The sequence below is a fragment of the Nymphaea colorata genome, chromosome 10, assembly GCF_008831285.2.
Source record: "Nymphaea colorata isolate Beijing-Zhang1983 chromosome 10, ASM883128v2, whole genome shotgun sequence".
NCBI classification, from domain to species: domain Eukaryota; kingdom Viridiplantae; phylum Streptophyta; class Magnoliopsida; order Nymphaeales; family Nymphaeaceae; genus Nymphaea; species Nymphaea colorata.
In genome coordinates this window covers 16,196,843-16,224,262 of record NC_045147.1, presented here as the reverse complement: position 1 = coordinate 16,224,262, position 27,420 = coordinate 16,196,843, and the positions used below count along the sequence as shown (strand labels likewise).

The 27,420-nt window shown below is 38.5% G+C and overlaps 3 protein-coding genes across 5 annotated transcripts; all 3 read left to right on the top strand.

Annotated features, from left to right (window-relative positions):
- Nucleotides 1-303: 303 nt before the first annotated feature.
- LOC116262653 (fasciclin-like arabinogalactan protein 21) lies at nt 304-1,491 on the top strand. The gene is made up of 2 exons (XM_031642138.1): nt 304-811; nt 884-1,491. Exons 1-2 carry the CDS (start codon nt 304-306, stop codon nt 1,489-1,491), a joined length of 1,116 nt encoding a protein of 371 aa, XP_031497998.1.
- Nucleotides 1,492-3,115: 1,624 nt separating this feature from the next.
- On the top strand, nt 3,116-16,558 carry LOC116263372 (protein RAE1). Its single transcript, XM_031643084.2, has 12 exons — nt 3,116-3,326; nt 4,241-4,334; nt 6,650-6,736; nt 6,846-6,914; nt 7,003-7,196; nt 8,378-8,519; nt 10,405-10,485; nt 11,618-11,746; nt 12,096-12,173; nt 13,750-13,821; nt 15,183-15,263; nt 16,307-16,558. Exons 2-12 carry the CDS (start codon nt 4,278-4,280, stop codon nt 16,352-16,354), a joined length of 1,038 nt encoding a protein of 345 aa, XP_031498944.1. The 5' UTR covers nt 3,116-3,326; nt 4,241-4,277; the 3' UTR covers nt 16,355-16,558.
- Nucleotides 16,559-17,575: 1,017 nt separating this feature from the next.
- LOC116262027 (uncharacterized) lies at nt 17,576-22,918 on the top strand. Of its 3 annotated transcripts, none has more exons than XM_031641027.2 (6): nt 17,909-18,047; nt 18,995-19,049; nt 19,208-19,282; nt 19,527-19,666; nt 21,714-21,851; nt 22,563-22,918. In XM_031641027.2, exons 2-6 carry the CDS (start codon nt 19,031-19,033, stop codon nt 22,764-22,766), a joined length of 576 nt encoding a protein of 191 aa, XP_031496887.1. In that variant the 5' UTR covers nt 17,909-18,047; nt 18,995-19,030; the 3' UTR covers nt 22,767-22,918. The 3 variants fall into 3 exon arrangements, with proteins under 3 accessions (XP_031496886.1, XP_031496887.1, XP_049935898.1); XM_050079941.1 differs by lacking the exon at nt 17,909-18,047 and adding an exon at nt 18,096-18,900; XM_031641026.2 differs by lacking the exon at nt 18,995-19,049 and having other exon boundaries at nt 17,576-18,047; nt 22,563-22,917.
- Nucleotides 22,919-27,420: the final 4,502 nt, after the last annotated feature.

Here is a 27,420-nt window from a genome sequence, read left to right as displayed (position 1 = left end):
AGAAGGCAAACTAGATGAATTACATCAAATAAAAATCAAGAACCGGCCGAGAAAGAGAGGCAAAAATCAAGAACCAGAGACGAGAACAAGAACACAAGAAAAAAAATAACGAAACGACCTCTACATCTGATCCCTTACAACGAGAAATCCTAACTGCCAACCAAGAAGTCTCTTCTTCATCCTACTTAAGTTCCGAATAGCCATTCCTTCCACAGTTGCCACCTCTCTCTCTCTCCCTCTCTGCAATAAAAACATTGTTTAGCGCTGCTTCTGATGCGCAACTTCCATCCCCTGATTCCCACCATGGCATCCTTTCTCTTCTCTTTCCTTCTTGCCTTGCTCTTCACACCGTCCTTCTGCTTCCAACTCCGTGATGTTAACACCGGCTCCATGCCTCCGCTCCCGTCCATCGGCCACCACCTCTCCTCCGCCCTGACTTCGCTTGGCTACACGCAGCTGGCGTCTGCCATCCCTTCCTTCTCCGACTCCTCTCTATTCTCCGCCTGGAACCTCCCCGTCACGGTTTTCGTTCCTGTGAACGACTCTATCGACGCCTCCACCTTCCTCATCAACGAGCACACCGTCCCTGGCAGCTTCACCTTTCAGTTCCTCTACAAGCTGAAGCCGCACAGCGTCCTCGGCACCATAAGCCCCGGCCGGTGCCTCGCCTTCACTCACCAGGACAACGCCACCACCATGGCCGCCATTCTTGTGAACTCCGTCCCCATCGTGGAACCCGACATGTACAACGATGGTACCCTCGTTGTGCATGGGATTCAAGCCCCAATTGCCCCACTCCCGCCCTCCTCCTGCTACTCGCCGCTCACGGAAACCGTTCCGAACACCACCGCCACTGCAGACGACGCCTCCCGGTCTAACGAAGGCGACCTTCCCACCCCAACCGCCGATATGCCATTTCCACTCGGACCCTACGCCCAACCGTCGACTACGTCCGTCGTGAGTCTGATGCTCCGCCACGCGATGCTGAGCCTCAGAGAGAACGGCTACAGCATTCTGGCGCTCGCCATGCGGATCAGGTACCCCGATCTCGTGCGCCTCCAGAACATGACGGTCTTCGCCCTCGACGACGGCGCCATCTTCTCCGGCGGCCACGCCTACGTCCACAACGTCCGATTCCACATCGTGCCGAACCGCTTCCTCACCCACGCCGACCTCATGGCCATGCCGCTGGGCACGGTCTTGCCGACGCTGGCCAGAGGGGAGAGGCTAGTCGTCACGAGCACCGGCGACGGCGTCCGGATTAATTACGTGCCCATCCGGTCGCCGGACGTGCTCGTCAACCTCCACGTCGTGGTGCATGGTGTCTTCCTTCCGTTCCCTCACCTCCTCCATCCCTTCCCATCCGGCGCATTAGGCGAAGCAGCCTTCCAGGCACCCGCCGCCGCTCCGCAAGAGGAGGTGCCACGAGGGGATCCCTTTCCCGGTTCGAGCCCCTCGCCCTCCGATTTTCTGGAGGATGATGTTCTCTGATGCAAAATGAGGGAGCCCGGGATCACTGAGTTCGCTCTTTAACTCTGTGTTCTTTCTTGGTCACCATTTCTTTCATTTCTTGCGCTTCCTACTTTACATTTACTCGTTCTTCTTTGATCACTCCTTGCATGGCTGTCCAATCTTAATCGTGTAATCATGTCTGAGTAATACCATTCAATCTTTGGCGGGAAGACTCTCTCTCTCCCCCTCTGTCGCAGTCCAATGGTTTTGGTGCAAAGTTACGTTACATATATTCACATCAGGAACGTTTCATAATCAAGAACACAATGAAATTGAATGTAGCATTCTCTGTTAATCCATATATGTGAAGCATTTTTTTTTCCCAATGAGGTCGCATTATGAATGTCTTCTATGTCATACTCTTGCCTTCTGCATTTAGCACGAGTGCATTAATTTTGCTAACTCAAGCAGAAGTCGCCAGCCAAGGGAAATTCTTATATAACGATAATCTATAGCACGAGTTTGGTTCCAACGAGTTTATGGATTTAACTTGCCAATCTCTAAAATGTCTTAATATACATAGTAAAATGATTCATATGCTGATTTTTTCGTAAAAGAGCCGCACGTTGATACCGTATTAAGTTATTGAATTGGAGGTTGACGTTAACAAGCAACAATATCTATTAACCGATCACAATCAGGCCTGTTTCCTTCTTCCTTTTAAAACTGGCCAATATATTGACATGAGATATGACAGGTAGGGAGAGAAACAATGAGGTATTATGTACAGTGTTAAGCATCTTTGTGACGTATCCGTACAAGGATGCATAAACCCATCATTACTTGGGAGATGTAACAATAGAAAAATGACATTTCCTATAACAAATCAATTTCAGCGGTTGTGGTAAATTTTGTCTTTATATTCCCACATCTTTCCAGTCCATGCTATTGTATATGTCAATTTATAGACGACTATAAAAAAAAATTCATGAATCATGCAAAGAAATTAAACACTGGTAGGTCACCTCTCTCGGCAGATTAGGCATTTGATGATTATGGTATTCGTCAACCATACGAATATCGTGACATTAACATTTCAATCAATTTCAGAGAGGGCGATGGCATAATGGTTTGAGCGGGGTTTGGTTTGGTCGGTAGTTGGTTCTTATTTCAAATCTCTAAGGCATCAATTCTTTGCGTGAATTACTACTTACGCGTAAGTGGCATGGTGGGTAATCAATTCCTATTTCAAATCTTCAAGGCATCAACTCTTTGCGTAGGGATTACTTACGTGTAAGTGGGGGCAGTTTCTGGTCATGTTCCTGGTCATTCAAAACATTTCAACAAATAAATTGCAAAAAGAAAAAAAAGATTGAAACGTTAAATTGTTGGACAGTGAAAGCCAATTGTTAAATTAGTAAAAATTTACCATTTTGTAACAATTTATTTGAAGAACTTTTGAGCACAAAACATCATTATTTTAAATTTAATAAGAAATTAAATTAGATACAGCTAATCATGTGCTCAGACCATTGGATAGAGTCGAGAATGTACGAACTAACGGCGTAAAACTTCTTACGAAAATAGTAGGTGTATTTTTATTTATTGCTAACCTTTTCATCTGGATTCACGAAGTTTCTCATATTACCGACTTTAAAATATGGCTTGAAATCTACGCTCCTCCCTCTTTCAGAGCCTTGCTGCTTTTCAAAGTCGCATGCCCCGGCGTTCCCTCGCATTCGGTCCCCGTCCCTCTCCCTCTCCCTCTCCCTCTCCCTCTCCCTCTCTGTACATTTTCTCCCTCAAAGGCTCAAACGCTACTGTCTGGCTGCACCCAAATCCATTGAGCGGTGACTTGAGATCGGCTTCCACAGGTACGGACTGTGCCCTAAGCTCTCCCTCTCTCCCTCTCTCTCTCTCTCTCTCTCTCTCTCTCTCTCTCTCTCTTTTGTTCATGTACGTTCTACCAGTGATGTTAATTTCACGTTATTAAGTTAAATCACAAGCCTCCTGCCCCTCCTTCGAACTATCCATTTCAGCTAGGAAAAACCCTTGCCTTATTTTCACTCAGCCTTTTCCTGGTTGACGCCCCTCTCCATCAGAGATCTCTCCAGGCGACCAAGCAGCCGGTGGCTCTCCGGAGTCCGGATGACCAAGTTCAGCAAGGAACAGGTCAGCGACGGTCACCAGACTCGCCACCCGTAGGTCACCAGATTCGTTTTGAATGTTGTTCCTCCCGGCTCCCCTGTTGCTGTCCACAATTTGTGTCGTTTCTCTGCTTGGATGGAGGGAGTATTTGAATGCAGGACATTGGGGGTTTCTTGGTTGATTCTGTGCTTCTAATGACATTATGAAGAAGACGAGATCCAAGCGCAGTGTTGGATACGTTGGTTTTGGTGGTTGGATGGAAATTTCGTTCGATCTTTTCATGGAGAAAAGGAGCTGCTTTTCTCAAAGTTATACTCGCGTTCACGTAGTTTCCTTTTCCCTTTTGTCCACTGGTGTGTGAAGCGCTTTTGAAAAGCAGCAATTTTTGTTATCACTGCAAAATGGCAGGGCTAGGACTTGATCCAGGGCTTCCAATTTAACACCCTTCGCAAATTCCATTTACTCACCATTTGTGGGTGTATTGCACAAATACACATAGAATAGGTGAGGGTTCTGATATTTCAGAAACATTGATCTGCGCGTGGTTATTTATTATTTTTTGCTGCAAAGCTTCTACATATTTTATTGTTCTTACCTTTACGTTCTATCTTTTATAAGCTTCATTGTCTCTTTGTTTTAGATTTTCCGATTGATACCTAGAGTTGGAGATAAAGGTGATGTCTGCTGGTTTAAGTGCGGGTACAAACCCTGGCAATCCCAACAAGTCATTTGAGGTAGAAGTTGTACTTGATTATTGATTTTTTGTGATGTCCTATCTTAGATGATGATTTTTCACAAAATTGTTTAATATATTCGTTAATGGTGACTTTACTTCTTTGAAGTTGCTTGAACAAGGTATGCATATGCTATATTGGATATGGTTATTCCATATGCCTATACCTGGTATAAACAAGTTTTGTTAAGTTTAAGTTTGCAGGTGGTGCTTATCGTGAACAGGGCTGAAATAGTGCTGAAAAATATAGCTTCCTTCTGTTTTTTTTTCAACAGCATATCGGTGTTAGTTTATCTAATGGATGATGGGCTATGGTCTACCGTCTGTAGACATTGATGAGGAGTCTAATCTGAAAAGGATGCATTTAGAGAAACAATATGACTAGGTTACCTATAGGTGATCATTACAAATTTCTGAAAAGTTGAGTTATTTAGCAGTTTATGTAAGCATTATTCACTTTTGATAATGGTATATGTGAATACAATCTATGGCCTTTTTCTTCTAAGTCCTTAGGAGAAGAAGAAAGGTGTTCCTTGTCTTTTGGTTGGGTAACTAGGGGACATTGAAGCGTCATCTAGAATAACGGAAATTTGAATAACCTGAACAAAGCTTAATTTCAAGTCATGCAACTTGTGGTCAAACAAGTAGAGAAAAAGCGTTACTTTTATTCCTAAACTATTTGCTTGACAAAATTTATGCTTTCAAGCACAGTCACAAATGTCTCTGCTGTTTTTTTTTTGCCTGTTTTGAAGCCAGCCGACAAATTTGGCAAAATATTGTGATGTCGACGTACATCTCACAAAATGAAACTGTTGCAACATTATCTCTGTATTATCCAAAGATATTTCCTATTTTTCCTGCAACTTTCAAGAAAGTCCCTTTTCTCATATACTTAAGCATGTGATTTTTTGTTTCTTTCTACTTGATTTTTATACTTTTTGCAAGAAAAATACTTTAAAGCCAATTGTCTCTTTTCTTTTTCTTTATACTTTTCAAGTTTAGTATTTCTTTTCCAAGGAAAACCACATATTGGGAAAAAGCTTCGGAGAAAATATTTGTCGAGAAATTGCCTGGAACGGCATTGGTGACTATGCTTTTAGAACTATGCAGTCACCTGAATGAATCTAGAAGGAACTGGAGTCTGAGAAGCAATTCATTTGGTCAGTCTAATAGGTTTAGTTGGATCAAACAAAACTGAGCACGTCTTCCACAATTCATGGCATGTAACTTGTGCAGGTGGACAATCTCCTCTTGGTTTCAGATAATTATTGAGAGAAAGAAGCTAGTAGACTGGAAGTAGCAATGTAGTTGTCTGGGCAGTGGAAAGTCCTGATATTCCAGCTGCACGTGAAATACTATTGTTTCATTTTGTGCTGTGCATGGTTATGTTAGTGATTTTGCATAGATTGTTAGTTATTCGGAAGTAGTTTACATTTTTAAAATATTCTTTAGGTTATGCCATTAGAACTTAAAAGTTGACATTGTAGCAAGAAGAATAACTTTAGGTTCTACATCAGTTGTTGGCTAGGTGTGAGTGTTCAATGTGCATGTCACTGTGTGCATACTGGGTTTATCCAGTCTCCATTTGGAATTGAATTTTCCAGTCCCTTCCTTCTTTTCCATTCCTCCCTTATTTCTCTTTATCTCAATTGAATGAGGGTGGGGACATGTCATATGGGCTTCAAAGGGAGGAGAAGAGAGAAATATGTGTTCCTGTTTATCAGAGAGGGAGAGATTATATATATATATATATATATATATATATATATATATATATATATATATATATATATATATATATATATATATATATATATATGAACAAGTAACAAAGTAATTTCCATATTGATACTGATCTATGTAATAGTTTGTAGTTTGTACATTTGTTTCACATGCATATGATCCCATTTCTGCACAGTATATACTTGCCACCTGACTGGTCAGCTCGTGTTTCTTTCCCAACATTCGGTAGCAATGTCCCCAAAAGTGGCTAGTAATTGAAAATGAATTAACTATTGATTGTGCTATGGAGGAGATATGCACATTTGAACACATGCATGTTCCTTCAAATGTGTATATTCCTCTGTGGAGGCTGATTCCATAAAAAGTTTGATCATCTTGTAAATAAATATATTGGTGATTTCCATTTTTATGTCAGTCAAATTTGGCAAAAAATTTGTGTTTTCAGAGGGCATGTCCTTGGATGTTGCTGAATGTTTGTTCTGGGATTTCCTGTTATTTCTGGTAAAATTATATTGGAAAATCAGTTAATATATGCCTTTCTCTTTCTTAATTTGTATCACCTTCCTATTTCAGGTAGTACAGCCACCAACAGATGGTGTTTCCAGCCTTAGCTTCAGCCCTAAAGGCAATTACCTTGTTGCTACCTCTTGGGATAACCAGGTGCTTTTGTGCTTTCTCCCTTTGATGATTGCTAAAACCATTTGCGTTTTTTCACTTTCATATATCACCGTACAACTCATTCAAACTTTGGTTTGGCCAAACTTACCAGGTAAGATGCTGGGAGGTAAACACAAGTGGAGGAAGTGTACCAAAAGCATCAATCTCGCATGACCAGCCGGTAATTTTCACTGAGAGATTAATTGTTTGGATGTCCATTAATGTTAATCTGACTTTTTCATTGCCTTAATTGGCTATCTTTTTAACAGGTACTTTGTTCGGCTTGGAAAGACGATGGGACTACTGTTTTTTCAGCAGGATGTGATAAACAAGCTAAGATGTGGCCTCTCATGGCTGGAGGGCAGGCAACAACAGTTGCAATGCATGATGCGCCTATTAAAGAGATAGCATGGATCCCGGAAATGAATGTTCTTGTTACTGGAAGCTGGGACAAAACTCTCAGGCATTGCAACTATTTCTTCTCTTTTTCATCTAGAACAAATTTAATTGTTTTTGCAGCCTTTGATGTAACATGGTGTTGTAAAAAGTAGAAAGAAAAAAAAAAGACAAGAAAAGAAATGTAAATGTATTTGGGTATTCCGAGTCATTACATGCTCTTCAAATGTGGTTGTCCGTCTAAAGGGTTCTTGCAAATCAAACTTAAATCAAACTTATCAGATGTTGAGATGAGGTTAAAATTTATCTCTTGAATTATTGGGTATTAGGCTGAGCCATAGGTTGAACTGTCTTACTGTCAATAAACCAAAAGTATGACTTTTTTTTTTTCTTTTCTTATTTCCTTCTTGATTGAAGAGTTGGTGAAGAGGGGAAATGAGGCAGTTGAATGCATTTGGCAGATGTATACTTGTTTACATCTAGACTTTTTGCTGCATGTAAGAGGAAGTGATGTTTGATAACTGCCTGTTTCTCTTTCCTGTCATTTGGAAGTAATAGTTTTTAACCTTTTATAGTAGCATCTGTAGCGAATCACTTTTCTGCTGTGTTGCTTATTCTGTGAACACCTTAGCTTTTCTTTTTGTGCAGGATAATATTTCTTTGTACTGAGTAGAACCTTGTACTGTTTTGAAACACAATGGCCCAGGATATTTTGACCACTTTGCCCTCCCTCTTGCTCAAGGTCGAGTGAATTTGGCTGGCTTGGATTCATGAGGATATCAGAAACTAAATGTAGTTCCTTTTGGTTAATATATTTTCTGATTTAAAAACTTCCATCATGTTGGTACTTGCATGTCAAGGACTCAAGGTTCATTAGCATGCAGGCATGAGTAATATAAGCTTATTCTTTAATCACAAGGCAAGCTGGTGCATTGCTGTTGCCATGCATCTAGATGCATATAGCCTAAGTGCTAATGGCTTACTTGAATTTGTGCCGATGATCAAGGGCACCAATTGCTTGAGGTAGGCAGTTCTGGCAGCTCATCCTTATGTTGGTTTGGAGTTTTTCTTATGTAACTTCAGTGTCTTGTATTGAAATAGATATTGACTCAAGTTCGCTGTCATATTTAACAGTTTGTGTCAATTGTCAAACATGTTTGAATCTAAATCTGTTGTATGCTTTTTCAGTTTGATTTCCTTGAACACATGCTATTCATTTTTCACAGTTTGTGCTTTTATTTTTTTCAGATACTGGGATACTAGACAGTCGACTCCAGTGCACACTCAACAGCTTCCAGATCGCTGCTATGCTATTACAGTTCGTCATCCTCTCATGGTTGTTGGCACTGCAGATCGAAATCTAGTTGTTTTCAATTTGCAAAATCCGCAGGTGATCATATCCTAGTAGAAACTTGTCATATAATGGTGGTAGAATAATGAAATAATTTCATGCAACTAGTTGCTGTTGGTGTCTTTTTTGCTGAGATTCTTAGTTGCTGTGTGAGATGAAACTTCAGTTCTGCTGTTACTGGATAAATTACATGCTTAAAAAGCCACATGACTGGCAACTTACCTGGTTGTTCCTTTTTTCATTTCTTGTGGTTGCTAGGAGTCCAAGACCTCCTCTTTCATAGATTAGATTTTCTTCCCTCTCTCTCTCTCTTTAGATATATATATATATATATATATATATATATATATATATATATATATATATATATATAGATCAATTTAACCCTGTTGGATGTTGCTGGATGACTAACATCTAAAAATTTGTCTTTGAAAATAATCACTACATTGGCATTAGCCATGGGCCCATGGTTTTGGTGCAGCGACGGTTTATGGTAGCTTTAGCAACGTTTTATGGTCCTTTTAGAGACAAATTTTTAGGTTCTAGCCATCTGGCATCCGGCAGCATTTATTTTCCTTTTATGTATATGTGTGTGTGTGTGTGTGTGTATATTATAAGAGTTCATGTCATATTTCATATGTCTCTGAGTTATATATATAACTTTTATATATACACACAAAAACACACATGCACATATTTGCTAAAATATTATGCTCATCTTCTATTTCTCTGTAACATTGAAGTTTGAACTACAGATATGATCATGGTTTATTCATGTCTAGTTATTTCCTGTAAGTCATACAAATCACAGATCTGATTGATAAGCCACAGAGTTGAAAATTTGCTTTTCAGCTACATGTATGATAGCTATTTTTTGCTTACCTTATTTTCATACAGTGTCAACCTGTGAAAAATATGTTTTCTGTTTTCTCCAATGAATATATCAAGTATTTTTTTCTATACGTCCAGATTCCAATGCCACCTTCTCTGGACTCAGTTGTTTAGGCTGAGGTTCTATATTCTCTTTCTTGTAGATTTGTGTAATTCACCTTGGTCTGGAAATTTTTGGTAGTATCAGTGTAATGGAAATTTTAGTTCTTTATTTGTTGGTTTAGCTTCTGGAGCCAACATGGTTATATTCTGTTATCTCCAGATATGTACGTGCTTCTATTATCTCATCTGTAATGTATTTCTTGCATTTACTTATTTGGTAAAAATAAGAAGAAGAAAAAAAACGTGCTTAGTTGTCATATATTAAATTTCTCAGCCTGGTTCATTTAATCATAATTTCCTGTTCATCTTTACTAGCGAAGATATCTTTCTATTTTTCTGGATTATGTATGCTTTTCTATGTAAAATTTGGACTATGTTGCACGGATACTTCTACAAGCTTGAAGTGTTAATTTTTGATGCTACGTGCATTGAACACTTTTTAGTTGTTGTGTGTCTCCTTAATTTTTTGGATGGAAAAAGAGGTGTTCCCTTTTTTATCAATTTAGAGGAAAAGATGGTGGTTGAGAGTTGAGGCATTGCCGTTGCTTTACTCGTTTTGGTTAAATCTTATATATATATATATATATATATATATATATATATATATATATAGAGAGAGAGAGAGAGAGAGAGAGAGAGAGAGAGCATTTAGCTTTTTAATCTTGGACTCATGTGGAGTGTTCAATGTCTAAACTTGTACCAGTGTCCATGCTACTTAGAAATTAGATAAATCTTTCCAATAGAAACCAATTTTTTAAATTACTTTCTGTCAAAATTGCCTTCATTATGCAGTTCTTCACCCACGAAAGTTGGTAGTTGCAAATTTTGATCTTTTGCTTGTGTACATATTCTATGTCTTCATGCATCTTGCTGTTTATATGGTTTCTGCTTGTACTTTCCTGACAACTGTATTTCTATGTATTTTATGCAGGCCGAATTTAAGAGAATTACATCACCTCTCAAGTACCAAACTAGATGTGTGGCTGCATTCCCTGACAAGCAAGGATTTTTGGTAGGGACTTTGATTAGAAATCGTTTGCGTATATTTTGATTGAATTAATAGTGTTCACACACACCCACACCCACCCCACACACACACATGGATATATATAATCACAAATATAGTTTCCAGTTTTTAACATTGAGGTTTTTCTCACATACTTTTCGACCAGGTTGTTTATCTTGGGGAAATCTCAGGAATTTGAAAAAAGGAACCAATGCTCAATATTTTTTTGACACAAGTGATGGAAAGCAAAGAATATCTTTTCCGCAGCCACCTGGCTTGTCTATTCTTTCAAAATGAACCAAAAAATGACTTGCTGCACAGCAGAAAAACTGCCTGTGGAGGACCTCTGTAATGGATGGGTTCGGCCACCAAAAAAAAAAAGAGACTTAAGGAACAGGTTTCCTCGTTGGGAAGAGCCAAAGAGCAATTCTGTTTCCCTTTGATACTTGGAATCAAACCTACACTCCTACCCATCTAGAACCTAGTATTTTTTGTTTGAGAATTGTTGGATAAAATGACTGTGACTTGGAAAAAGTCAGACTGTAGGTGTGCGTATATGGTACCCAAAGTCATATTTGTATGCCACTTAGGTCCAAGCACCCATGTTGGTATATAACAGGTACAAGATGCAGGTGCTTGGACAGGTTGATACATCTTGGATCAGATTTGGGTTAGACTGAAATGTCATCCAACAATTCTAGTGAAAAATCAAAATTTAAAAAAATAGTCCTTCTGGATCTCCAAAAATTGAAGTTATATACATATAATCGATGTATATAACTATACATATATATTCATGTTTCTATATATAAGTTTACAAATATATATGCATATAATATATGTATACACAGCCATACCCCTTAGTCCTAGGAGGCTAGGACCTATGCCTAAGTTTCTTGAAAGTTGAACTTGAAACTGTCGTGTTGTACCTTGTGTACCCACTCATATGCGACTTAGGTAATTTAATGGGGAAAAAAAGTGATATGGTTTGTGTCATCTCTTCATCTCATTTTATATTAATTGCTTTGATTTTGCAGGTTTTTAGTACATGTATTGGTTTGCTGTTAATTCATTTGATGATGATATCTATGTATGAATACCAACATATGAATTTTTATGAGTTAAAATGTTTTGATAGGTTGGTTCAATTGAAGGAAGAGTTGGCGTTCACCATTTGGATGATGGGCAGCAGTCCAAAAACTTCACCTTCAAGTGCCATAGAGAAGGAAATGAAATATACTCTGTGAACTCTTTAAATTTTCATCCTGTAAGATTTCATATTTCTGGTCTTCTGAATGTGATTGTGTGTGTGTGTACAAGAGAGAGAGGTGTTCACGATTTGGATGATGGGCAGCAGTTTAAAAACTTAACATTCAAGTGCCTTAGAGAAGGAAATTAAATATATTCTGTGAACTCCTTTTGTCTTGTCAATAGGGGTGGGGGGGGGGGGGGGGGAAGAGAGAGAGCTTGTGATGTAAACTATTGAATAAAGAAATATGAAGTGGTCATGCTTTCTCCCTATTTGCAAAAAATAATGGATGATGGGGAATGGTCAGTCTGCTCCTGGCACTCAGGAGCACAAGAATAGTAACTAAGATTTTGTGTTTCTTATCCAGATACACCATACATTTGCAACTGCTGGATCTGATGGTGCGTTCAATTTCTGGGATAAGGACAGCAAACAAAGGCTGAAGGTGTAGTTTCTATTAATTTATTTGCTTGGATTTGCTGATTCTCTTCTTGAAATTATATTTTTTTCTCTTTAACAATGTGAAACACATTTGATAAGTATTTGAATTCTGAGCTGAACCAGAGTATTTGATAATTGGACATATTAGTGATTTTAGCTTTACAGGCATGTCATCATCTGCTTATGACACCGTGAAACTATTGTTTACTTTTGTTTCTCATGTCCTCATAAACCGTCCTGCATATAAACCTACACACGGCTGTACAAAAACAGACGTACATGTGCACACTGACACACTCATGCATGCACCGTTATATATAAAAGACGAAAAAAACCTAAGCCTAAACAGGCATGGAAACGAAATGGCTATGACAAAGATACTCGAGATTCAAGTACTAGAACTTTGTGTGACTGCCTATTTTCCAAATTTTATTTTCAACCACCTGCTTGTGGTCACCATTATTATTATCTTGTATTTTTGGCATGGTTTAGCCAGTAGAAATGACAATCACCTGGAATTCAGGAAACTGCACCATAGTGTGCTCATCAGATCACATGCTTGAGAGATCAAGCTTTAGGGAGGTTACCAACCTCTTGCCTCTAGATGTTGGCAATGCTAGTCTGTGTGATAATGTTACAAATTCCTAAGCTACATCAAGGACTACTGGAAACAAAAAGGTGGAGGAAGGATCCTTATATGGAAGGCCATTAGCTGCAGAGAGGGTGACAATAACGGCAGATAGGCTGAGATGCTGGCAAGACTTCACTGTTAGGAAGGAGTTGTTTTTCATAATATGGAGCAAAGGACACATCATTCAATTCCTTAGAAAAGAATTTACTGTTCTAGCAAAAGCTGTTGAGGAAGATGTTCTTCCTTGTGTTGGGCAAAAGACTTTGTCATTTGATTCCTTATGGTAGAATGTTAACTTTTCTTACAATGTAACAGCGTCCTTCATGTACTGTCAAAATGCTGGTATTTGCTAGTCATTTTCTTCACCAAGTGGTTAAATGAGAAAACTTTAAACATGAGTATGTTTTTGTTAAATGGATTTCTGTAAGGTGTGTTTTTTCATGTTTTTTTTGAGAAAAAAGTCAATGTCCTAAGGCATCAATTATTTCATCCTTGTATAACTATCAAGTACCAAATTCTTAAACAACAAAGTAGTGGATCCTCTTAGAGCATGGCCTAACTTGGGCCATTCACGGGCTGCCTGGTTTTTGTCAGATTCGCCCAATCTGGGGTCCATTTGCTAGTGGTGCCAGGTCATGCCTAACCTTGTTCAACCTGATTTTCTGAATGCCCAGCCTGATCTGGATCCAGCTGGATACTGGAGTGTCAGGTTGGTTCTCAGCCCGATTTCCGGATATTATGTCCAGAAGTTCTTGTAAGTGACATTAACAGCATTGCATTGCTTCTGGACCTTGGAGCTTGTTCATTCCAACCATATGAAGCATTAATATTGTGTTGGCGCTTGAAAGGGATTGTTATCACCTTGTTATGAGAATCCATGCAATTTTTGGAAGCATGTACATGAGATAAAAGAGATGTTCTGTGTGCTTATTTTAGATATATTTTCCAGGCTATGGCAAGGTGCAACCAGCCTATACCATGCAGCACTTTCAATAGTGATGGATCCATATTTGCATATGCGGTTAGTGGACTTTCTGGCTTACCTATTACATATCTTTTTATGTTGAGTAGCTTGAATTTTGCTGTACCTATAAATATCTTTGTCTATAGTACTCAAACATTTGGATACACTGTACCTGTTTTTCGAGGTTTGATTTTTGATATCCTGGACTTTGTCAAGCTCTTCTGAAAGGCACCAAAATTTTCTTTAGGTCATCTTGTCATTGGAATAATATGATATCACTTAAATTAGTCAATTTTATTTTTTAATTCGTGGAAGCCTCTCTCAGACTATATCCTGGAAGTACGAGATCTTGTTTTTCACTTCTTTGAGTGCTTGCTTACTGCTGATTTATGCTACATTTGTAGTAGTTTAAATCTTATGGCTATCTTATTAGTTATTTGATGACTTTGCTTGAATCTCTAGAAGAATTACGTGAAATACCTTGAAGTAAGATAGTCTGAGAGACGAGATCCCTATATCACATTGTTTGTAAGATGTTATGGTAGAGGAACATGAAAATTGAAACTTCAAAAAATGGTAGTGTAAGATATGCACGATAAGGGAGGATGAGCCAAGGGAACCCTTAACCATAGCAACAGTTGCTAAATTCTGTATTACATGGCCTTTAAGGGTTTGTTGTCAGCTTATATTTCCTTAGTTCAATTCTAATGTTTAAAATTAGTACAATATAAAGAATGAGCTGGTCAAAGCTTTATCCATGGTAGATTCATTACATGGATTCCTCAGTGCCGTTCAAGTTCATGGTGTGAACTTCCGTTTTCTCATGAGATTTAGTTCCACCTTGTATGTGAGACATGATATTTTATACACATGATATTACTAGCTGAAAGCTGAAGAAACATGGTTTCAAGCTATGTCCTCTGTGCCTGATGGTTACTCAACTGTTAGTTCAGTTCTGCTTAATGAGTGCCATTAGTCATACTTATCGGATTTAGTTTTGCTGGTTTGTGAAGGTTTTGGTTTTTTTGAGATGCTTCTAAAGGTAATGAGGTTTCTTTTATGTTTATAGAACAGCACAAATATGTTAAGAAGTTTCTCATGAAGATGTTCTGGAGACTGTCCTTCCTAGTTTAGTATAAATGTTTGCCTTTTGGTGCTTGATCCTGTGCATATGATTTGCCTTTCTGAAGTTTGTGCACAATATGTGAAGGGAAGAGAAAGTTAGTGAAGGACAAAAATAGTGGGATACATTTGAAACTTGTTATTTGAGCAATACAGAGTCTATTTAATCCAATTTATGGTATTCAATATTGTTTCTCGTATTTGTTTCATTCTTGTATCCTTTTTGTTTCGCTGAAGTTGCCACACCATCTTGGTTGTTCAAGCAATAGACAAATGACTAGTTCATGAATATGCAGGTTTGTTATGACTGGAGTAAAGGGGCAGAAAATTACAATCCTGCAACAGCGAAGACATATATTCTACTCCATATGCCACAGGTGGTATTCTTGTTCTAGTCCTTGTGACAATGTTTTTCGTGTTTTAGCCATTATTTTCTTCTTATTTCATCATATCCAAACTGGGGCGTGCTATGCGGTTACTTTTTCTGCCACACATTGCGGAAGTTGAGATGCCAAAAGGCATGTGCTCAGACACAGATTTGCTTCGAACAGCATTTTGATCTTTTTGTATTCTGTTAATTTTTTTGTTATCATGTAGGATATCACTTGTTCAAGTAACAAGCATTCAAGTTGATTGAGAAATATATTACACATTTTACTCCATATGCCAAAGGTGTTATGCTTCCTTTGGTCCTGATGACAATGCTTTTCCTTGTTAGACTGATAATTTTCTTCTTATTTCATCATATCCGACTTGGAAAATGCCAACACATTGTGGAATTTAATGCCAAAAGTTGGGTGCATTTTCATGGGTCTACTTGCATGAGTCTGTTTTCTCTAGCCTTTTTTGTTACCTAATATTTCATTTCTGGAGGAGACTGTGTGCTCAAGTACAGGAATTTAAGTTGATTGGGAAGCATATCCTACATTGTTAAAAACTGGCATGATGGTTTTGCTTCTTTTGACAACGAAAATTAGAGAATCACAGGCCACACATTTCCTTTCAGTGGCCTGCATTTTCTACGTGTTGAGGAACCACAGAGCAAGAAAAACATGCCTGAACTTTCGTGTATTTAATCATGGTCTGCTGGCTGGTCTCATGCGAAGTGCATGAAACATGCCAGTTCAAATATCTTTTCCTACTGCAGCTGCTAATCATCCTGACTGATGGTTATCATTCTAATATTGATTATGTGGTTGTCCTTTAATCACTATGGTAGGATGTTGTCTTTCTGCCATCACACTTGCATATACCCATCACACTTGCATGTCTATGGCCATGGGGATAGTTAGTTAATGGCATATTATGACTTTGTTACGAAAATCAAAGTTCATAACCATGCAACTTTTAGCCCTCAATTAACTTCCATGACAGACGTGCTCTTCTCACCGTTTTCCTTTTTATGTTGGTTTATTTTCAGGAAGCTGAAGTTAAAGGAAAGCCACGAACTGGAACAGGGCGTAGATAGCTTTTCAATCCATGAAAAATTGTTCTGCAGTCTTGCAATAGGAATGCTGTGTTTTCCATTCTAAATGTTCCTCTGTTTAGATATTGGTTATAACCTGCCACCTCGCTTAGGCAATTATTTTGTGCCGAGTAATTTCTGTAACGAATTGATGTCTTGTTAGTTCTTTTTTGTCTTTGTTCATGATATGGAATCGCCTATTTTTAACATTGTTTGCTTACAGGCCAGTGTCCCTTCGCTAACCATCGGGTGAAAGTAGGTGCTATTGGTCATCTACATCACAGAAATTCTAGATTTGCCAAATCTGAAAGTAGTTTTACATTGTTTCCATAAGAATGTAAAGCGGTTTAAGACGAAGGCCAGCCGTGCAGTGGAATTCTCCATGGAAGTAGATTTTGTTGAGCACGAGTAAATAAATGACTTTTTCGTATTTCATTTTTTTACTGATGGTAACTGTTTTTATTTCATTTTTAACTAGGTATGCTTCCTCCAGGCTCTCCATGACTATCCCGCGGCACCTAAATCCATTCTTCGCTGTTGTTGTGTCATTGAGGGATTTGTATCAATTTCTACAGATAAAAATGAATAACGGCCTCTACATATGCAATTGACTCGTTTCATTTTTTTTCCCTTGAAATAATTTTACTTGGAAAAAAAATAATTGTTTTATGTTTTAGGGGACGCAAGTTGAATCGCCTGATTCAGATTTGCCATTCAGCAGATTGTAAGAGTGAGTTGTGGAGGGTGTTAAAGTGGTCTGGCCGTTAAAAGGACCAAGATTCCATGCCATTTCGAAGAAGAAAAATCCCTCGATTGTCTTCAGAAATAATAAGGGTTTAATCCAGGCTGATATAAAATTAACGAGATCTTAGCAACAGAGTGGCAATGCTGGGACTTACTCGAAAATATTCAAAATGAATTACTGATGCAAATTGGTTGGGGTGATCGGGCGTGAGCGCAAAAGCAACTCAAATTTTGGATCCAAATTAGTGATCGAGTGCGTCGATCCTTTTTCGTGGGACGCCTTCTATTTTCTGCAATTGTTCTTTGAATTAATTAAAGAAGAACTCTACCGTCGGCGTGAGAGTCCAAAAACCCCTTTTTTCCCTGCCTTTCCAAACCAAGTATGAAGAGAAGCGTTGACGTTTCACCAGGTGGCAACAAAAAGGCCTCCAATGTGATCTTTACTAACTCAAACACGAGGGTGAGACGCGGACCCATTTCCCGAATTATAAAAAAAAACCACATTTTCAGATATTAGGCGCAAATTTTTCATGGCTTCGCTTGGAGCGTTTTCCCTCTCCTCTCCTTGCACGAAACCTTCCACGATTGTTGGCATCATCCTGAATGGAGGAGGAGAACTAGAGTTCTCCCTCTCCTTCTCCCTCTCCCTCTCGCTCTGCGGAAAATATGAACGGCATGAGGGCGGTTTCTCGACCCCACATGGTATCTTCGTATTTGTTCTGCAGAGGGGAATCGACTCGGCTTCTGCTGCTGCGCTCCTACCCGTCCTCCTTCTCTCGAGTCCCAAACTCGACCACGGCCACCAGCACCTCTTCAGCCTCGACTGCATCTCATGTCGCCTTCTTCTCGCACCATGCACGGAGGGTGGAGTTGTTGTGTCGTGCAGGATCTCGGAGGACCTTCGCTAAAGCCTCCAAGTGGGATTCAGAGAAATCCCCCTATGAAACACTCGGTGAGATTCTGGGCTCTCTTTCCTCTCTAGTTCTCTTCCCCGGCTAAAGGACTCCTGCTTCTTAACTTCGTTTGGCAATCAAAATCCTTTTTTCCTGTTTCCAATTGAAGAATCTTGATGCAATTCAGACTATACTGTTCAATCGGAGCCAATCACGTCGGTTTCTGGATTATGTTTTTGTTAACCCGAAGTGGGAAATTTCAAAATCCTGAAAGAAGTGTTGTACGGATGCGTATTTGCAACCTTTTCGTATTCGAAAAAAGAAAAAAGCCAAAATATGGGTGAGGAAGCAAGTAATCTTTTCCATCGCATTTATGTACTCATATTTGAAAATGAGAAGCAGGATAGATAATTATGATCCTTATCATCTTCAATAACTCTATGCTATGCTCCTAAGGCAGGAAAATGAGTATCATGTCGGGGATCCTTCACGGTGTGCCCTTCTTGTTTGATCTGAGGCATGAAGAAAGTTATTATAATTATGCGGGTCACTTAATTGTTTCTATCCATCTGTTTGGCTACTCCCAACTGCAACCTGGCTATGTTGGCCGGTGTTGGTAAAAGAGGCACTTCTGAACGGCGATTTGTATTTGCTGTTATAGGCAACTTAGGAATCTGGTAGCTCGTGACGAGGGAAGTGAGTCCCCCTGGGAAGCAGTCGAGGCCATTATAGAGAACTAGAGACCTATTCTAAACGAGAAAATTCATGTCGCGAAAGGTACACGTGAAATCTTGGTAAAATCCAAATCGGCAACAAGTAATCGTTCAGGTGATCTCTGTAGCAGACGACCAGAAAGACTTGAACTTTTTTGGATGAAGTTATCTCAAAATTTGGAAATGATCAAACCTCAAAGTATGTAGATTCCAAGTGTTGTATATATAGGTGGTACAAAACTTAACGGAAAAAAGAGACAGTAATAGTGAACCATGTTTTTATTATCATTCAGGAAATGCATATGATACCTGGGACTTCCTCTTGATGGATGAGTTTACCCTTAAACAGTTAAGACAGCCACAGGTTTTTTTTTTTACGTTCCATAGGCTTTACTGCCTGTTTTTGTGTTCATCACGTGCTGAATTTATTACATTGACATTCTAACTGTTTGCATATTAGCTTTGACAGTAACAGAGGGGATACATTGTTTCTAACTGTTGTACAGAGCTGGAAAGAGATGCGGACGAGGAAAATATAAAGCTTGCTTATCGACGATTAGCAAAATTCTACCACCCTGATGGTTCTCTCTCTCTCTCTCTCTTTCTCTCTCTTTTTGTATGTTTATACATAACCACATGATGTTTGTGTTCGTGTCTCCAATTTTGGAGTACCCTTTTTACATACACGGCTTTGTTAATGAAAACAGAACATAGAGTTCATAAAATTAAGTGTCATAGACAACCATGTGGGCATGGTGTTGTTTCAAAATAAGTTCCTCATTCTTGCTAGATATTTTGTGATTTGTGTCTTTTTCCTTTCCACAGTATATGATGGCAGAGGAACATTAGAGGAAGGGGAAACTGCTGAATCTCGCTTCATTAAAATTCAAGCAGCATATGAGTTGCTTATTGACGAGGAGAGACGGCGAGCATATGATCATGAACATAGGGTGAACCCCATGAAGGTAAAATTTTCTGTTCCTTCTGTCTTTGACAGTTTGCTTATGTTTGTAGGTTTCCTTTGATAAGGTAGTGGCAAACAACTTCTGCACAATCTTTGAAATCACCTTAAACAACTTCTGCATAATAAGAAAATGTTCACAATGAAATTGATGGGCTTATTTTAAAGAAGATATAATATAATTTACTTTAAATATCCATCCTAGGACTATCGCTTTTTTTGCGATTTTTTTCCCTGAGAAAGTAAATAAGGTCGCATATCAATGAATGTGATGTTTTACGTCAATTCTTGTGAATTGCAACCAAGAGAAAGTTAATAAAATCCATCAACCGTCCTGGAAATTGCTTCAGCTGCAAGATGTCATCTGATCTGAAAAGCGTTATTGGGTGTGAAATTTCCTCATGGTTAACAAAAGAGTGAGCTGAGAATATGAAGCAGACGCAAGTTATTTTGCATAACCGTAAGAAATCTGAAATCCCACAAGTGTGTGATTGAATTTTGGAGAAGGATAGTTTGTCTGGCGATTTGGCCTACCTATAGTACTTCACTGAATTCCAATTCAACTAGTAGGAAGGTGAAAGAGATATTGAAGCCATTTATTTGCTTTTCCATATATGGATTTGAAATTTGCTGATCCGTTAGAATTTGTAATTACTTTTGAGCAGGGGCAAAGCCAAATGGGGACTGGGGGGCCTAGCCCCTCCTAGCTTTTCAAATATTGTAGAAGTACATTCATTTTTAAAGACAAAAAAAAAACTTATTACTTTGTTAAATTTGTAGAACACTTGATTAGGAGGCCCCTCTCGAAATTTGTAAAAAAATATGTGTGCCCCCCCTTAAAATTTTTTCCAGCTTCGCCTGTTCTTGGGAGTTAAATGTAAGCTTGAAGTCTGAAAAGTTCTGTTGCTAAATTATGGGCGCTTGTTAAGGACTTGAATCTACATTGCATGCACTAACAATTAGACCAGAGCTCTTACCAGAAGGGAATTGAAGAAATTGAAGAATCCTTTTATTCAATTAATTGAGACTTTGCTTATTCCACTGAAGTATTTTCCTGCTGCAAATTCAAAATTTGCAGCTGTGATAGTTTAGGGGATGGAACACTGATACTTTTGATGTTAAGATTTTTCTCAATGATGCCAACTGCTGGAGCATCGTAACACAATTCGTCTGGCTTAGGTCCCATTATTATATATATCCTTTACAGGTATTATACGGCAAGCAATTTCATGGATATAATACGGCAAAGTTGTATATCTTGAGAAAATCTTGGCAAATTTAAGAAAAACATTTAAAAAATTCTGAAAATTATGTAAAAGTAAAATAAGTCAGAAATGAATAAAAAATACAAAAAAACGCAAAAAATGCGTATAATACTCTTTTTTTTTTTGCGTTTTTTTGGTATTCTGGAGTTCTCTTAAAAGAATGTCTTATTACCGTTTTGTATCGCTGACTTGTTTTTGGCTTATTTATTGAGTCTTTTGTGATTAAGATCACATCTTTTTCGATTAAGATGCGATATTTGTGACAGTGCTTAGATCAACAGTTAACATGCTAATTTTCCTGTCATTTTTCTAGTTTTTTTTTTTTTTGGTCTGTTACGCCTGATGTAGTAGCAGTGGAAGATAAATATAAGATCCAACCAGTTGCTTAGCTAATCGGTTCAGGGGTTCCACAGGCAGCACCAAACGTTTAGTACCTTGGGTTTTTTGGTCTAGTGGAATTGAGATTTTCTTTATAACTAAGATCTCCACTTAAACCATTCAACCATTGCCTGTTGGCTTTTCAACTGCAATATGAGTGACCACATGATGCCGTTCCTTTGTCTTATGGTACCTAAGCTACTACTCTTGCTTGTATGTGAATTTGGTATTACTTATGTTCCTTTGAACTTTGTCACAAGCTGCTTTTGTCAAAGGATAAGAAATGAAACAAAATAGAAGAAACTAGGTAAATAAACTTTTCTCAGCTGGGCTAATCAAAATTATCTGCTCATAGATTACCATAGCCTGTTGCTGTTCAATGTAATTTTAAAATTTTGTTCTTGCCAGGCTTCTCAAGCATGGATGGAGTGGCTAATAAAGAAGAGGAAAGCATTTGATCAACGTGGTGATATGGCAATTGCAGCTTGGGCAGAGCAGCAACAACGTGAACTGAATCTCCGTGCTCGTCGTCTTTCACGTTCAAAGGTGAGATGTCCTCCTGGCCACTCTAGTGTTGACTTTGAGCATTCTTATCCTTCAGTTCGACGGCCTAATTGAATATTCAAAATTTTACTACTTGAGGTATCTATCATGGCATATATCTTTTTGGCTGTGAATCTTATGGATGCAAAGTTGCAAACTACCTATGTCTTGAAAAGAAATACCAAAATATTGGGCGGAGGGGACTAGTCCAATTCTTGGGTTAAACCTGTTGGCTTCAGGTAAGATTGAGATCTATATTTCAGCTTCCTGCACTATGGTTTGCAGCCTGTGTGATATCAGTCTCAGACCCACTGTAAATCCAGTTACTGGCTTGCATTGATCCTATGATAACCTTAGTGGAATTGCTTGGCCTTTTCCATCGCGTCGCTCCCATGTGTCTGTGTTTCACAAAACATGTTCTGTGACTTTGGTATCTTTGGGGTAATAAGGCAGAGGCTGTGCTACAACCTACAAGTCATGTTCTGTGACTTCCTCTTGGTTGCCTGAAAACTTCATGTTATTCAAAAATCTTTTTATCTAAGTTCACGAGTGTTTATGATAATAAACATAATAATGTTACTTTTAAAGAAGTCGAAGGTGCACACACCGACCTGCTTGTGATCTCAATTATCATGTAAACTGGTGCTAACATGCTCAGAAAAATGGAACTCGTCATGTATACTTGCTAAGACCAAGAGACGTGTCACTTTTCAGATTGATCCAGAAGAGGAGAGGAGGATTTTAGCGAAGGAAAAGAAAGCATCAATGGATAACTTCTCGAATACTCTGAAAAGGCATACGCTTGTCTTGAAGAAAAGGGATATAATGCGCAGAAAAGCAGAGGAAGAGAAGAAGAAAGTCATAGATCGACTTCTAGCAGCAGAGGGCCTTGAGATCCAGAGCGAGGAGGATGAATGAATGACTGAATTTCCTGAAAAGGAAATGCAGGGAACTTAACATCATCCTCTCCTTGTACCGGTTGTTTGCACTTCGATCTTGGACTGTACATATATTTCTTCTGTTGACATTCATGTAAAGGGAGGAAAAAACAACGAAAAGTAAATAGGAAGAAAGATACCTTATTCGTTTCTACTGAACTTGAAGAAGTACAGATCTGTAAAAACCATAAAACCAAAACAAATGACACTCAACTTTTCATAAGAAAATGTACATTTTTTTTCTCTAAATACTGAATAACCTACGGAATAGGCCTTTTATGCCTCCAAAAATGATTCCCTGTAAAATTCTGTTGCACACTTTGGCCCTTTGGGTTTAGCTCGCTTTTGTGGGAAAAGTGCTGCAAGATGAAATGTGGTTCTCTCATTGAAAACTTGTTGGGAAGTAGTCAGCTTATGGAGGGTGACATGGTCCGTCTTATCGAGTCAGCGGGCATCTTCTCCTCCAAACTTCTTCGATGATGACCTTTTTGCTTCTTTAACTTTGATCATGGCCAAAATTGAGCTGTAGTCTGCGACTCTTATGCGCTTAAGCAGCTGAAACACTGCTTATCGAGTTCATTGGCCGGTCCTTTGCCAATCGTACGTTGTGGTTGTTTGATCATAAGACAGCACATGCAGGGATAACGTGCATTTCTTTCTTCCAGCGTTGTCGGCTAGGGAGTCTTTTGCTTGAGCATACATAGCTAGGAATGAGGACATCGCACGAAATGTCGGTTGATCTTATAAATGTCACCCACGTGTTCGCCCTTTTTATGACTCCGTTTTTTTCAACTTTTACACAATTGAATTATATATAAAAGCACCACAAAAGAAGTATGCAATCATTAGATAGTGCCATAGAAGATAAAGTCGAAATGGATCAGAGAAGTGAATAAATATCACATACACAATAGAGAATTTCTGAAACATACATTAGGGGCCCGTTTGATGGATTGAAACCTGAAATTGGAAAAACATTTTTGAAAATAAGTTTCCTGGAATAAAGGAATGAAAAAAATCTTTTCGTTTCTCGTTGATGTGTGTATGATGACTGAAAAATAAATTTTCCAAAAAATTGTTTCTTAGTTTGATAATAAAGAAACATATTTCCAGATTTACATAACACCTTTTCCTAACTGGATTCTAAACTCTTGTCTGCCAGGTATCGCTTAAATAATATTTAGTCGAACACGAACTGCAAGCCCATGTGCTAGCTGCGACTCGACGCCATGTTGCGGATCAGTTGCTGCTCATATCAGCTTAAATAATATTTAGTCGAACTCGAGACTTCATAGCAGGTTATGTCAGGCCAATAAAATCAATCACAGAAACTGAATGTGTGTGTACATTCAGCTGGATCCAAATTACAATAGAATCATACCCATACCTCAACATTGGGGTTCAGGTTGAGCCAGTATGAACAGATGCTCGATCTATTGCCAGCTCCAGACCCAGTTCAATAATTGAACTCAGATTCAGTAAAATGCAAGATACTGCTTCAGGTTTTCAACTTGTCACTTTCATGCCCCATCTTATTTGCCAACAATAATTCATTAAAAGAATCTCATGCCAAGTGTGATGGAGTCTCAAAGCCCTAGTCAACTGAACTTTCTAAGCAGCCTACAACATGCATTGCTACAAAGTTCTTAAAATTGTGCACTTGAGAAAATGATATTTTACCTTCAAGATAAGAGAAGAATGCAACGGCAGCAACATTCCCTTCCAGGAAACCGAGAGAGACATAGCTAAAGTAAGAGAACTTCAAAAATAAATAGGAGGGATGAAGAAGTATATTGTAAACGCTTGGAAGTTAGTGCAAGGGCCAATAGAATGAAGAATTCAAAATCTCTCTAAGGCTGTTCTCTGCTGGTGTTGCAAACTCTATCTGTGAAGCAACTTCTTGGTTCCTTGATGCCACAACTCATTTGTCTATAAAAAGAAGTTCTAATGAGGAGGTTTGACATTTATCAGCTGTAAAATTTTCAGAGTTTTTAGCATAATTTGACTGACATCTGGTCTTACCTAAGGCCTCTGGTGGTTTTTTCTTTCATGGGTTAATTTCAGTGTTTATCAAGGTCTTGGTGTTCTTTTATAGTGTTGGTATGGTCGCACAATGCAAAACACTATTCAACTATCAGCATCATGAAAGAACTCCTGTGATGGGAATGTTCTGATCATGATTTAATTTTCAAAATTTGATATTGGGATGGAAATCTCTGGGTTGTGAAGATGCACTTTATGCAGCATATAAAGAGTTATCATAGTTCCTAGATCTTTGACGTTTATTTATCTTTATATGAGGCAGTTTTTGTTTGGTTAGGCTCATCTCTTGTAACACATTTGTGTGTCCCTGTAATGTAAGTTGGACTAATCGGAAAAGTTCATGCAGTTGTGCTTCCCTTCATAAAGATTGGCATTAGGGATAGAATCCATGATAAATATTAAAAGGTGGTTGTATCCAGTTCTCAAGCTCTTTAACAAATGCAATTTTTTTACAGCAGTGTCTTGCATACAAAATTCATAAAGAAAAAGCAACCAACTACAGCAAACTAAAGCAGAGGAATTTCCCTTATGCTATGTCGCAAGGTGCAGGTGCAAAAAAAATTCAAAATCTGGGCTATCATATTCAAAAAATGTAAAGTCATAAACAAAGTACCAAAATCTACAAGAAAAGACCATAGCACGATAGAAGCTTAGATTTTATACACGCAATTGTAATAAGGACATTGAAACCAGAAAATGTGTGCAGAACGGGTAGGAAACACGCAGTCAAAAACAGCAACCAAAAATCAAGTGCTAAACCAATCACAAAATAAGGCAAAAGGGGTCTTGAAGATCATTAATCAGGAAGGAAAATAACAATAGGGAAAAAGATAGAAGAGGAGGAGGATCAGTTCCAGGAAGCAGCAAAGAAGAACAACGTCAAGGAAAAGGAGCAAGAGATAAACAGAACGAGAAGGACACTGTCTACTGCTAGGACGAGAGAGAGAGATGTTGAAGAAACTTCTATCAGAAAATGAAAACCCTTTTTCAGCCTTCGCTACGAGTTGACAATGTTTCCTGTGGCAACTCAAGCAGATCCACTGAGCGAGCAACAAGTCTATGTTATGGCAGAAGAGAGAGGAACACAGAGTCAGCAGATCACCAACAACATAGAGAGAGAGAGAGAGGATTACCTACACAGCAGGAGAGTGAAACGGGACAAGGGGCTTTCCTTTTCCAGCAGCAGGGTGAGGCAGCGGCGGAGGATGAAGATGAGAAGAGGAAGATGAGGGGAGCGCCAGACGCGAAGAGGAGAAGCCCTAACCGACAAAAAGATATTTCTGGAAAAATTTTTCCACCCCCAAGGGTGGAAAGAAATTTCCAGAAAAATATTTCCAGAAACGATCGCAACGGTTACATTTTCCTTCCCTAGTTTGATGGGGAGGAAGCTTTTTAAAAAATTTGATTTTTTTTTTGTGAACAGTGTATTTCTCATGCATCAAACGTACCCTTAGGTATTTCAAGTAGAAATTGGACCACCTAAATCAGGTTAGGTAAGACAACATGAAACTTACAGCTGTGTTAGTCCCAGGAGTAATCGTATAAATTTAGATGCTTATTGACAAGTTTTCACTACATCTATCACCGAAGATACAAAAAACAAAAAACCCACAAGAATGGCTTTTTTCACGCGGTGTTTATTTCATTTTGCTGTCGTCAAGAGCCACATTTTTTATCAGCACTTCTCCTGGAACTACCTTGCCACATCCAACAGATCTCATGACAGATTTAAGCACCAAGAATAGGTCCATCCAATTTGTTCATATCAAATAGCTACAGTGTGAAGGCCAAAAAAACAAATTAGACCATAAATATGTCCCATGAATAATTTGACGGTTATACTTGAGTGATATGGTGGCATAGTGGAAGAAATTGATGTTCTGGAAGAATTTTTTTTTGATTAGGGCCACAAACTTAATTTTGAGTTGCTCCCTTTTTTGCTAAGAGTAAACTAACTAAAACATAAGTCAGCTACAAGAACCAAACTTGAAAAGCATGGGAAAATTTTCTAAGACTGACCAAACATCTTCAACTGTTGCATGATATATTTGATCGCTCACATATTTTCTCCCCTGAAAGAGACGATGTTAACATATACATCCAAGTATACATGACATCAAGGGTATTTGGTTATATGAAAACCAGAATCAACAAGTTATTTCAAAATTTTGAAGATACAAGTTACAACAAATATACAAGTAAAGACGTGGAGAATTTTCCATGGAGCATAAGTACAGTAATTCAGGTTTCTAACTTGATGCAAAAGATTTTAGCCTAAGACACTCCTATAATGTGTTCATAACTGCTAAAAACTGGAAAATAAATTTAAATTGAAGCAGTATATAAAGATTTTCACATTCTTAGAAAAGAAAAGCTATTTCTGTGCTGGTCCAGCAAACCAGTGCACAACTGGTGATGCTCGAGCACAAACTTTGGTTCCCCAGGCCAAACTGCACTAATTTGACACCCAAACTATTCTAGCTGATGACAGTAGAAAACCCATTCATTAATCTTCTTAATGTTTGGCTACAAATTACAATAAAAGACAACTACACAATGACATTCAAATAATTTTCTTGATAGCAGAATAA

Coding starts and splice junctions, on each gene's coding strand:
- LOC116262027 (XM_031641026.2), top strand. CDS start 17,762: ATGAACGGCATGAGGGCGGTTTCTCGACCCCACATGGTATCTTCGTAT. Junction 19,283..19,526: donor AAAATTCTACCACCCTGATG/GTTCTCTCTCTC, acceptor TCCTTTCCACAG/TATATGATGGCAGAGGAACA. Junction 21,852..22,562: donor GTCGTCTTTCACGTTCAAAG/GTGAGATGTCCT, acceptor GTCACTTTTCAG/ATTGATCCAGAAGAGGAGAG.
- LOC116262653 (XM_031642138.1), top strand. CDS start 304: ATGGCATCCTTTCTCTTCTCTTTCCTTCTTGCCTTGCTCTTCACACCG. Junction 812..883: donor CCCACTCCCGCCCTCCTCCT/GCTACTCGCCGC, acceptor GGTCTAACGAAG/GCGACCTTCCCACCCCAACC.
- LOC116263372 (XM_031643084.2), top strand. CDS start 4,278: ATGTCTGCTGGTTTAAGTGCGGGTACAAACCCTGGCAATCCCAACAAG. Junction 4,335..6,649: donor ATCCCAACAAGTCATTTGAG/GTAGAAGTTGTA, acceptor TTCCTATTTCAG/GTAGTACAGCCACCAACAGA. Junction 6,737..6,845: donor CTACCTCTTGGGATAACCAG/GTGCTTTTGTGC, acceptor CAAACTTACCAG/GTAAGATGCTGGGAGGTAAA.